Below are 12,249 nucleotides of genomic sequence, written 5' to 3'. Positions count from 1 at the left end.
ATTTACTTGAATTACTTGAATTTTTAATTTATTCTCTCTTTTATCAATCATATTTGTTGTCTTTATAATTTTCTTCAACTTTTTCTTCTTTATTCTATAATTTTGTTGATCATTCTCTCTTCTTCTATTTTTCAGGAATGTGATCATAAAGAAAGATATGGAACACGAGAAGCAAAGTTGTTTTCATGGGAGAATGCAAGAATATTGAGAACATTTTGTTATTAATAAAATAATAGTGAATTATTGACAAAATAAATAGTAATTTTTTTATATTGTAATTATTATTATTTTATAACAAAATGGAATATGCCTTATATTCTTTTTTTTAAAACAGTAATATTCTAATATGCCTTATTTCAAAAAGGAATGATGTGATATTGATCCACTCATATATACAGCAACAGCCATGCTGAGAAGTAAAGCTTGAAACACCAACCCAACTGCCCCAGCCTGGAAAAGAGAGAGTATTTTCAATGGAATCATTCATTTATGCATAATAAGTTCTCATACTTCCTTATGTGGAACTTTAGAAAAAATGAAAAGCTAAAGATACCTTTAAAATGCCAAATTGCTTGACCAGAGTTGAAGACACGAATGTTGCTGCCACGCCCATAAAAGCACACATTCCACTAAATCCTCCGATGATAGATGGATGTAAGCCTGTAGATCAATTAAAGGGGGGAAATCTAAGACTTTAGTACAATAACCTAAACAATTGATCCTCGACCCAAAATAAAACAAGGAAAAAGGAAAGATAAAAGGAATTATGACATTGATTATTACTTTGAATATGGAAACAAATCATTAATGGGGCCAATCAGAAATGCCGGCTATAACAACCATAAATCAAATCTACTCCCTTAGATGTTTTCAACATCTTATATTTGACTTTTTTTTATTAATCTCTAATTTTTAATGGAAGAAGTTTCAGTAATAGATTTTTTGGTAATATTTTTTTTTCCTCATTTATGTTAGTTTATTTTGATAAGTCAATTATAACTTATCATTTTTTTTCACTTAAAAAAAACTAAACATATTTTATGACATTTCATATAAATAAACTAGTTCAATTATTAATTTACCAAATAATACAAATTCAGTGAGTTATGTCATCTGCTATTAACTTATAGAGAATAAACTATAAGCTCATATGTTATAAAATTGACTTATCGATTATTAGCTATTTTTTGTGAAACAGAACATTAAGTTACATCATAATTTCTTAGAATTTTTTTATGTGTTAATTTTCCAATTTGTAAAGGAAGAGATCCCGATAATCTGGATTTCAGTCCGAGTTAAGTAAATTATGGCTAAGAAATTATTTCATCCAAAAATCAAACTCGAGTTCTTCTAAACGATTTGTTTTTGAAGAAATTCAATAACGGCTTGAGACAATTTTTTTTTTTAAGAAGATAAATTAGTCCACTGCGACTTTAAAGAGGAACACACTCTCAGATCTTAAGTCAATACCTTCGGACAAATATCTTAATATATTATATGTTATTTTACCTTGAGACAAATATGTTAATATATATTTTATAGATTTATTAATTATTAGAGGGAGTATAAATAAAAGATGGGGACTTGACAAAAAAAAGATGGGGAAAACAGAAGAGTGGCACGTATTTGGGGGAAATGTGTATAGCTGTCGCAGATGAATCAGCTGTCAATTTTCCATTTGTATGAAAAAGTACATACACACACATAAACATAATATTCTCCATTCCAACAACAACACAGAAAAAGCAAGTGAGTTTAGTTAGTTCCACCAACTTCCAAGCTCAAACATGGAATGCAAGACTATGGTTCCATCACTGTCAGATACAAAACTCACCACTGTTGTTCTCTCCAACGGGAAACACTACTCTTCTCCTGATGACCTAGAGACCTTCTACATCAAACTCACTGACTTGTTAGACGACTCTGGGTTTACTCTCATGTTAGTTTCTTCAATACTCTTCATTTTGCTTCTCTTTTTCCTTTTTGCCCCTTTTTTTTCTTCTGCATTTGCTTGCATGTGTGTTTGTGGTTGGTTAAATTTCATAAAAGTACTCTACTTGATTTTTTTTATTTTAAAATTGTTCCTAGAACTAAACAAAGGGTCGGTATGGATAAACTTATTGTTGAGCTTATGCAAAACAGCTTACGAAAAAAAAAAGCTTTTATGTATTCATACGCTTGTCAAGTAGTTCAATGAAAAAACAGCTTATGAAGATATTCATGAAGACATTTCATTAGTGAGAACTTATAAATTAACATAAAAACTTATTTATTTTTTATAACTTAAAAAAAAAAATTCATTCCAAACGTCCCCAAAAATGGCGACAAGAAATTGGACAAAAATTGGAACTTTTGTCCTCACAAATCATAAGACAACTTTTTGTCCACCAAACATTGTACAAATGAAAAAATTATTTAATACCTTAAAAATTTATCTTGGGTTATTCTATCTTATATTATTTTGTCCGATAGTTACCTTTTATGCAAAGAAAGTCCCTCTAGTCCTAAATATAAAAATAATTTACTTTTTAAATTCATTAAAGCATTGATATATGATATATATCTGGTCTCTATGATTGATACAGACCAGATACGATTGATACAGATCAGATACATCAATTTTTCAATGAATCTAAAATGGAACCCTTTTTCCTTATATTAAGGACTTTAAGTGATATTATTGACATTTTGTTTACTTCTCTATTTGGTTGCTAAAAAATTGCATGCATTCAATGTTTTGAGAGTCTTTTTCTAGTCTATTGTTTTCTCATGCCGCCGAGTTTAAAATTCAGGGGGAAATTATGTTAAATATGAAATATGAAGTGTTAATATACATAATTTTTTGTTTTTTTGAAATTATTTGGATAAAAAAATGTGATGGATATGTAAAATATATGAATCATGCTCATGCTACTTTGTTCCAATTCTACTTTGCAGTTTCAATGCCCGAGAAACATCCTTAGACCTGTACCTGTTTTACTTGGAGGTCACTAGAAGAGGAGGTTATCACCAGGTATATTGTCCTGTTATCTACATTAACCTCACAGAATGACATGATTTAACTTATTGTATTTTAATTTATGCTAATTTCTCATTAATGCATGTGTATATATTTTATGTAGCTTCTGTTTATTTGCACATGAACTTTATCAATCCAAATTTGTGTCTCTAATCTCTATTGGTCAAGAAAGGTTTAACTGTTTAAGCAACTTTTTGCATATATCATTATACAAAAGTGTTTCGGATGTTCAAATTTAGTATATTGTTATGGATTCTCTATTTCTCTTGAATATTTCTTGCAGGTTGGTCAACAAAAGAAATGGGGTGAAGTTGTTTCAGCACTAAAACTGGAAGGCAACAACGTCAAGTTATGTACTCAAGTTGAAAAGCTCTATGCACTTCTTTTATACAAATTCGAGAAATTGTACTTTTACAGGTTTCCTGCAACTCAAGCTGCAACTAGCAGCACCAAAGGTTAATCTAAGAGACGAATTTGTGGTTATTTTAAGTATATCTATCTTGTTTTAGTTTGGTATGCTTCATATGTAAGTGTTTGAAGCGGCTTCAAAATTTACGGTTTAAGTTTACAATTTTACTCGACTAATTGGATGTAGTTGAAGAGATTTCAGCAACTTCATTGTATTATGTTTTTGTTGCATTTTGGTACTAAGTTTAATATGTGCTGACTAATCTTAAATACTTTTTTCTATGGTACAGTTAAAAGTAAGGAGAACTCGGCCACTAGTTTATCTCAATTAATGGATGATGGAGATTATCTGACGGCGGCAAGGCTGTCCAAGGACTACCCTATCAAAAAATTGCCAGGTTATAAGGATTTAGAATGTTAATGAGAGGAAAACTTAATTCGTTGATTGAATGAAAATTAAGTGTTTTTATATACACTAATGAATTAGTAACTAACTAGCTGAATCGGAACAACTAAGATAACAGAATACAACTAACTTCAGTAACTAACACAACTGATCAACTATCTGTGGTAACTAATGCAGCATTACCTCCTGTTACTCATCCGGAAATACCCCCTCCGGTGGTTCTACAAACACCCTCAAAAGACAAAGAAACGAAGAAACGGCGAGGTGCTCCAACGGGGAGAAGTGGATATCAAATATTTCTCAAGCAAGAATGTGCTCGATTAAAAGCTTGTTGTCCAGACATAGATGGGAAAACAGTCCTACGCACGGCTGTTGAAGCGTGGAACAAGATGTCTGACAATGATAAGCAGGTACAATAAATGACATAGTATCTGTTATATTTTTGCTTGGAATTTGCCTCTTCTGATTACTTTTTCACGTAGCCATATGTGGAAGAAAGCAAGAAGATAAAGGAACAAAATAAGCAAGCAAATATGATCATTGGCAATAACCAGAAGGAACAAAATAAGGAAGCAATGATCATTGACAATAAGAAGAAGAAGAAGAAGAATAGCACTGAAGATCTTAAAAGCGACGAGAAGAGGCCTAATGTGTCTAGTGACCACTACTGTGTAACTTCGCAACCTCTACCAAATCACTCTTTTGTCAACAATCCAGCAGTAGACTTGGCTCTTAACATGACAGAAAAAACATCTAAGGATCCCATCTTCCCGGTTGATTTGGATGCTTATCGTTCCGTAGATTTGCCATATGAGGTTTTTATGTAACTATACTAGTTGTGGGGTGGATCATATTTTGGTTTTTGAGGCAAAGTTCTTGCTGATGTATCCACCGGCTTTCCCTTTTTGTGACTCAAACCAAGCTAACATGTTTTGTATTTTATGGTTTTGAAACTGCAGCAACCAAGTTTTGATGAATAGTTAGCAATGTTTGCACTAGTGAAGTATGTATATAAACTATATATATAACTGTAAAGACTTGTGTTGTAATGCAAAATGGCTGCCAATTTCCTATTAAGAAAACTATCTTTCTCTTTATTTTTTTTTTGGATTAATCCTTCTCTTTGTATGGAAAGAGGGTCCTAAGTAATCTGGAGTTGCGAGGTAAGTAAATTGTTTTACTCAGTAATCAATAACTTGGATTTTCTTGAATGATTTGTTACCAATTTTGGTAGAATTTATTAACCACTTGAGTTTAATGTCTTGTTTAATAATTATCTTTCTGTTGAACTATAAAATATAAATTACTACCAATGGGGCTCATTTAAGGCAACTTTCTTTAATAATATAGAGGATCAATCATATGAATTTAGAACACTGATGGATCACACATATTTGATGATGATATGGTTATGGTAGGAAATTATAACTGCATAGTTACCAAACATTCCTTTGCCTAATCACACGCTCCCAAATCCAAAATGCAGTGGAACGTGACTCAGGAAGAAAAGGGCCTATAGAATTCCACAAAGTAGGATGGTAAGCCAATAATTTTTTTTATTTTTGGTAAGCCAATAGTTGAGTACTACAAAGATTGAGATGCAATGTGAACATAGAGTTTCCCGATAAGTAAAACTTGGCTAAGAATTGTTCTCATAAGAAATAGAACTCGAGTTCTCATGAACAATTTATACCAATGGAAATGATAGAGACTTGAATGTGAAAGTGGGCCTTGACTTTGGCCCAAGACTAAGGTGTGAAAAGGAAGGGAGAAAGGAATGATGAGGTGGCATGAGTGCATGAAATGCGTGAGGACTTATTCTACTATATAAAGAGTAGTGAACACAAGGAATAATTTAGTTAGAATTTTTTTTTAGAATTAATGGGATCACTTTTAGTGTGTTGGTGCACTTAGTGCTTTGAGGCTAGTAGACTCTCTCTACTAGTTTGTTATCTTTGTTATTTTCATTCTCCATAATTGTTCATCTGTTTCAATCAATACAATTACATATTTCTCCATTTCAATCTTATTTTCATTATTTGAGATCTAGAGTTCTATCAGAAAACTACATAACCACTTGAGCCAAGTGTCTTTGGTTTAATTTTATGAAGTTTAACTTTAACACAAGTGAGATGTGAGAAAGGTATAAAATGCAATTTCAACATCAAATTAATATAGCCGCAATATTAACGTCGCCGCCGCCTTCTCAGCAAGTCCGTTTAATTCTCATCTCGATCCCGATCCATACCTTCTTGCATAGCTGCTGCTTCTTCTTCTCTTGACATGTGAGTGCAACTTTCTCATTTGTGGCCCTCATGGGATAGTAAGTATCTCAGTTACATACTCAAGGTTTGAGTGCTCTCTACCACTGCATCCTCTCCTCTCGTCTCAATGTTCATCATTCCTTCTATCCTGTTGGAGCTATAGCCTTCTCATTATAGTAATTATGCCTTCAAACTGTTTGATAAATTGCTTGTGAAGAATGCCCTCAAAATGTTTGATAAATTGCTTGTGAAGAATGTTGGTTCCTGGATTATGCATTTGTTCTTGGCTTGATTTTACTGATAAGTTTTGGCTTTCCTTTCAATAAGGAGTTGTGTTTTTCCCTTTTAATAAGGAGTTATGATTTCCCTTTCAATAAGGAGTTGTGTTTTTCCCTTTTAATAAGGAGTTGTGTTTTTCCTTTCAATAAGGAGTTTTGCTTTCCCTTCAAATGAGTTGCATAGCTTGGAGTTGCCGACAGCTATGAACATCCTCATCCAATGATTATTCTGAGTTGGAACTGTCGGGGTTTGGGTCACCCGAGTGGAGTTCCGGCATTACGGGACCTAATCCGGATTCATAAACCGGATATTATTTTTCTTAGTGAAACTATTTGTCACGCCAATAAAATTGAAGAGGTGCGACGTATTATTCATTATGAGTCTTGTTTCTCTGTTGATCGTGAAGGTAGAAGTGGAGGCCTAGCTATATTATGGAGACATGAAAGATTTTGTGAAATCCAAAACTATTCACGAAATTTTATCAACGTCATTGTTAAAGAAGATGATAGCAATCAAGAATGGAGGCTCACAGGCTTCTATGGTATTCCTCAAAGGGGTCAAAGGAGAGAATCATGGAATATTCTTCGCATGCTTTCACAACAATCAAATCTTCCTTGGTGTATAATTGGGGATTTCAATGATATCCTCTCAAATGATGATAAGAGAGGTGATGTTCCTCATCCAACATGGCTATTCAATGGTTTCAGACAAGCCGTTAGTGATTGTGGGCTTATTGATGTTCCGTTACAAGGGCATTCTTACACGTGGTCAAGGAGAATGGGAACAAATTATGTGGTAGAAGAAAGACTTGACAGGGCACTTGTTACTCAACCTTGGATGAGTCTTTTTCCTCATTGCATTTTGAAGAACTTGATATCTGGGGCGTCTGATCACTCTCCGTTGCTTCTATGCACCGAACCACAAACATTTGTGTATAAAAAGCGACAATTTCGATTTGAGAACACTTGGCTTGTGGAACCGGAGCTGCCCAGTATTGTTGATGATGGTTGGAAGCGCAACCTTGCTGATCCGTTGCTGGACAGACTTGCTGCGTGCACGGAGGAGCTCGATAATTGGGGCCGAGCTCTTAGAAAGCGGTACAAAGAAGGTATTAATAATTGTAAAAAGAAAATAGAGGAGTTGCAGGGGCTGAACGATCACGAAGCAGATGTCGAGGTGATTACTTTAAAAGAAAAGCTCAATTCTTTATTGATTCAAGAAGAGATCTTTTGGAAACAACGTGCTAAGACATTTTGGATGAGAGATGGAGACATGAATACAAAGTTCTTTCACGCTGCAGCAACTTCAAGAAAACAGCGAAATAAAATCACAAAGTTGAGAAATGATGATAACATTGAAGTGAATACTCAAGAAGGTCTTTGCACTCTTGGTGTAGATTATTTTTCAGCTCTGTTTAAGGCCACCACATGTGATGTGGACCCGGTGCTTCAAGTTGTGCATTCACGCCTAACTGAAGAAGACAACCAGTTGCTTATTGCTCCCTTCAACGCAGATGAATTTAAGGACGCAGTGTTCCAAATGAATTCGGACAAAGCCCCTAGACCGGATGGTTTGAATCCGGCATTTTATAAACGGTTTTGGTCTTTATGTGGTAGTGAGATTGTGAATACTTGCAACAAATGGCTTCATGATGGTTACTTTCCGGATGCTCTAGGGGACACTAATATTGTGCTCATTCCCAAATGTGATCAACCTAGTAGTATGAAGGATCTCCGACCGATCTCCTTGTGTAATGTTGTGTACAAGATTTTGTCGAAAGCCTTAGCTAACCGACTGCAGCAAGTCCTTGACAAATGCATATCTATTGAACAATCAGGCTTCATATCAGGAAGATCCATTACAGATAATGTTCTTGTGGCATCAGAAATCATCCATTACTTGAAGTGTAAAAATAGAGGCAGAAAAGGAGAAGTGGCACTTAAGATAGATATTAGCAAGGCATATGATCGTGTTGACTGGCACTATCTTTTTAGCATTATGAGGAGTATGGGTTTCCATCAGACATGGATTAATTGGATGAAGATGTGTGTTACTAATGTCAAATATCATATTCTGATGAATGATGATAGAGTTGGACCAGTGATCCCAGAGAGAGGTCTAAGGCAAGGTGACCCTTTATCACCTTATCTTTTCCTTTTATGTGCTGAAGGTATGACATCGTTGATAAAACAGGCCGAACAAAATAACTTGTTGCATGGAGTAAAGGTATGTCGTAGGGCTCCAGCGGTCAGTCATCTCCTATTTGCTGATGATAGCTTTCTTTTCTTCAGAGCAAATGATACTGAAACAAATGCCTTAAAAAATATTTTAGATGTGTATGCCAATGCTTCGGGACAGATGATTAATATGCAGAAGTCTGAAATATTTTTTAGCAAAAATGTGCCACATGACTTGAGAACTGCTTTGTCCAATACTCTTCAGGTTACAGAGTGTTTAGGTACCGGAAAATATCTTGGTCTTCCCTCTATGATAGGGAGAAGTAAAAAATCAATTTTCAACTACATCAAAGATAGAATTTGGCACCGTATTTCTTCATGGAGTAGCAAGATGTTGTCTCAAGCAGGTAAAGAAGTTTTAATTAAATCAGTGGCTCAAGCAATTCCTTCTTATTGCATGAGTGTATTTCTGTTACCATCATCCATAGGTGACGATATCGAGAAGATGTTAAATTCCTTTTGGTGGGGATCGAAGGGAGATATGAAGCATGGGATCCGTTGGATGAGTTGGGACAAACTAACTATGAGAAAAGAATTTGGAGGCATGGGATTTCGAAGTATCCTCGGTTTCAATTTGGCAATGTTGGGAAAGCAAGGTTGGAAATTATTAACCAACCCCGATGCTATGGTTTCAAGAATTTTCAAAGCTAAATATTATCCTAATGGGGATTTTTTGGGAGCGTCCTTGGGGCACAATTCTAGTTATGTTTGGCGTAGCATTTGGTCATCCCGACGTTTGTTGAAGGAAGGTTACCGTTGGAGAATTGGCAATGGCTCTTCGGTTCCTATATGGCATACACCTTGGTTAAGAAATGAAGACAACCCAACTATCATTACTCCCATCCTCAACATTGAGAATTTATCAAAGGTTAGTGACTTAATTGATGTCAATCAAGGTTGTTGGAATAGAAATCGTGTGATTGAGTTATTTTGTGATAGAGATGCTAATGAAATTTTGAAGATCCCACTTGTTAACCTTGGAAGAAGAGATAAGATTATTTGGCGCTTTGATAAAAAAGGCATATATTCAGTAAAAAGTGCATATAGAGTATGTGTTGATGTGATGATTAACAGAGATGTTTGGAAAGTGGAAGGAGATTGGCAACAATTATGGGCTTTACCTATTCCTCCCAAGGTCAAGAATTTCCTTTGGAGACTTGGAAGGGATTGTCTACCTAATAGGCAAAGATTAATGAGCAAAGGAATTCATGGTGATTCTAATTGTGTTGTGTGTCATAGATACACAGAATATAATTGGCATTTATTTCTTGATTGTGCTGATAGTATAACTTGTTGGCGACAAGTTAATTTGTGGAATGCGTTGCAAAATTTAATGGAAAATGCTGAAGGTTTTAATGATGTTTTCAAACATATTTGGCACAATTTCACCACTCAACAATTGGTTTCTTTTGCTATGATATCTTGGAGTTTATGGCGCAAAAGAAACTTGCAGTTATGGGAGCAGAAAACTGAGAGCACGACACAGGTAATTGGCCGCGCCAATGGTACCCTCCAGGCCTGGCAGCAGGCGCGTCAACCAGCTGACATAGCCCACCCACGACAACAACAGGTCCAAGTTACACCATGGCAACCTCCGCCGCTAAATTTCGTCAAGTGCAACCTTGATGCAGCCATATTTGCTCATGAGCAACGTATAGGCATGGGAGCTTGTCTTCGCGACGACAAAGGGAGTTTTATCTTGGCCATGACAGCACATGAAGATGTGGTAATGACAGCACAGGAAGCAGAAGCGTGGAGCTTATATCAAGGTATACAATGGGTTGCTAGCTTGGGTTATAATAAAGTTGTGTTTGAACTAGATTGTAAGATTGTTGTGGATGATGTGAACAAGATGAGTATCAACCAATCGGAGTATGGTTCAATCATTCAAAATTGTCGAACCTTACTTCATCACTATAATGACTTCATAGTCGTTTTTACTAGGCGTCAAGCAAACGGTAGCGCTCATGCACTCGCACGAGCAGCTTTATCCCATGCTTATCGCAGTACTTTTAATGTAATCCCTCATTGTATTGCTACTATTATTATGAATGAAATGACATAAGTTTTCTTTGCGTCAAAAAAAAAAAACATCAAATTAATATATATTTAATGAACTGATACAATGATTTTAACTAGGATTCTTTCTTCTTAAATTCTAGCAAGTAGCAAACGCGGCCCAAAATAAGTATTGGACCTAGCTGATTTTTATATGGACCCAAAAATCAAAATAGTAAAAATATGAGAATTTCTTCTCATACCCCCATTACACTTGTGCACCCCCTGACATTTCCATTTTATCCCCTCGCTACTTAGGATGCGAGTTTGTAAATAGCAAAGATTGGGTAAAAAAGAGTTTGCATTCTAAGATGCAAACTGGCCTTATAAAAATCAATTTTTTTGTCCTCTTCACCATTCTTTCATCTCCTATAAAACAATTTTGAATGAAACACAATTCGCAAGTTAAAGTGTGAATCGTTCATTCACTCCCAAGAAAATATTTTGAATCAAACAAACAAGGTATGAGTGGATGATTAAAAAATTAAAAAAAAAAAAAGGTTTCAATTTATATAATTATACAATGTGTGTGTTAGACCTGACCAACATCCCTCAAGGAAATAAAATAAATGGCATAAATTGATCATCATAATGCAATCTCCTTAGTTATTGCACTCATCAATTTATTATTCTCTCATTCACTGTAATTATTACAAGTCCTAATCATAATTTCCTATTTTCTGTCAAACTTTATCAGCTCTTGTAGTCTTGATACATGCCTATTGTAAGTATAAATGTAAACTTGGTTAGATCAAATAAATTAACAATTCAATATAGCTATTTTTATGGTGTGGTGTGTATGATTGGTCGATAGTGTCACAACCGCTCCGGTGGCAAATTAAAATATGGTATTAGATAGTGGCCACATTTTTATAAGATTCACTGGTTACTTAAAGGGCAAACTGAGTTCGCACTCTAAATAGCGAATTGTGTTTCAGTCCACACCCTATTTTGCGAGTGTCAATTTTATTTGACTCAAGCACAACGTCTGCTCCCCATGAATGAAAATACTATGAAAAAAAAGAGTGCATGAATGAAAATACTATGAAAAAAGAGTGAAAGACTTTGGATGTTATTTGAGCATAATAATTTCAATATGTCTATTATGAATGTGTATTCTCTGGGATCGATAAACCGAAACTCCTTTTTTTCATATTATTTTCATTTATGGGGGAGCAGACGTTGAACTTGAGTCAAATAAAATTGTCACTTGCAAAATAGGATGCGAATAGTGTTCACATCCTAAAATGCGGGAGGTTTTTTTGCAATTTGAGGGGGGCGTGAGGGTTTCTATGTTATTTTGGTAAAATATTCACATTTAATATTTGACTATATCTCAAATATGCTATATATATCTTCGGCCGGGGGGTTTCGAAGGTGGTACAAGGCACCAGAGTTTTAAGTTTTAAGGGCACCAAATTAATATTAATAATATTGTAGTATAAGCTTAAACTCTAATAAAGAAAAGTAAGCTTTGATTGGAGCACATATGACATGCTTATATAATAATTTAAAAAAATTATAATTAATATATTAAAATCATTCTCTTCTTTTACCAAACCAAAAAAAAACGTTCTC

The 12,249-nt window shown here is 34.7% G+C and overlaps 1 protein-coding gene across 1 annotated transcript; it reads left to right on the top strand.

The window, feature by feature from the left end:
• The first annotated feature begins 1,578 nt into the window (after nt 1-1,578).
• Nucleotides 1,579-4,920, top strand: LOC123889073 (high mobility group B protein 10-like). Its single transcript, XM_045938289.1, has 6 exons — nt 1,579-1,939; nt 2,938-3,013; nt 3,303-3,474; nt 3,718-3,825; nt 4,011-4,243; nt 4,316-4,920. Exons 1-6 carry the CDS (start codon nt 1,788-1,790, stop codon nt 4,658-4,660), a joined length of 1,086 nt encoding a protein of 361 aa, XP_045794245.1. The 5' UTR covers nt 1,579-1,787; the 3' UTR covers nt 4,661-4,920.
• Nucleotides 4,921-12,249: the final 7,329 nt, after the last annotated feature.

Source organism: Trifolium pratense, linkage group LG1 (assembly GCF_020283565.1).
Source record: "Trifolium pratense cultivar HEN17-A07 linkage group LG1, ARS_RC_1.1, whole genome shotgun sequence".
NCBI classification, from domain to species: domain Eukaryota; kingdom Viridiplantae; phylum Streptophyta; class Magnoliopsida; order Fabales; family Fabaceae; genus Trifolium; species Trifolium pratense.
This window is presented reverse-complemented; position numbering and strand designations above follow the sequence as displayed.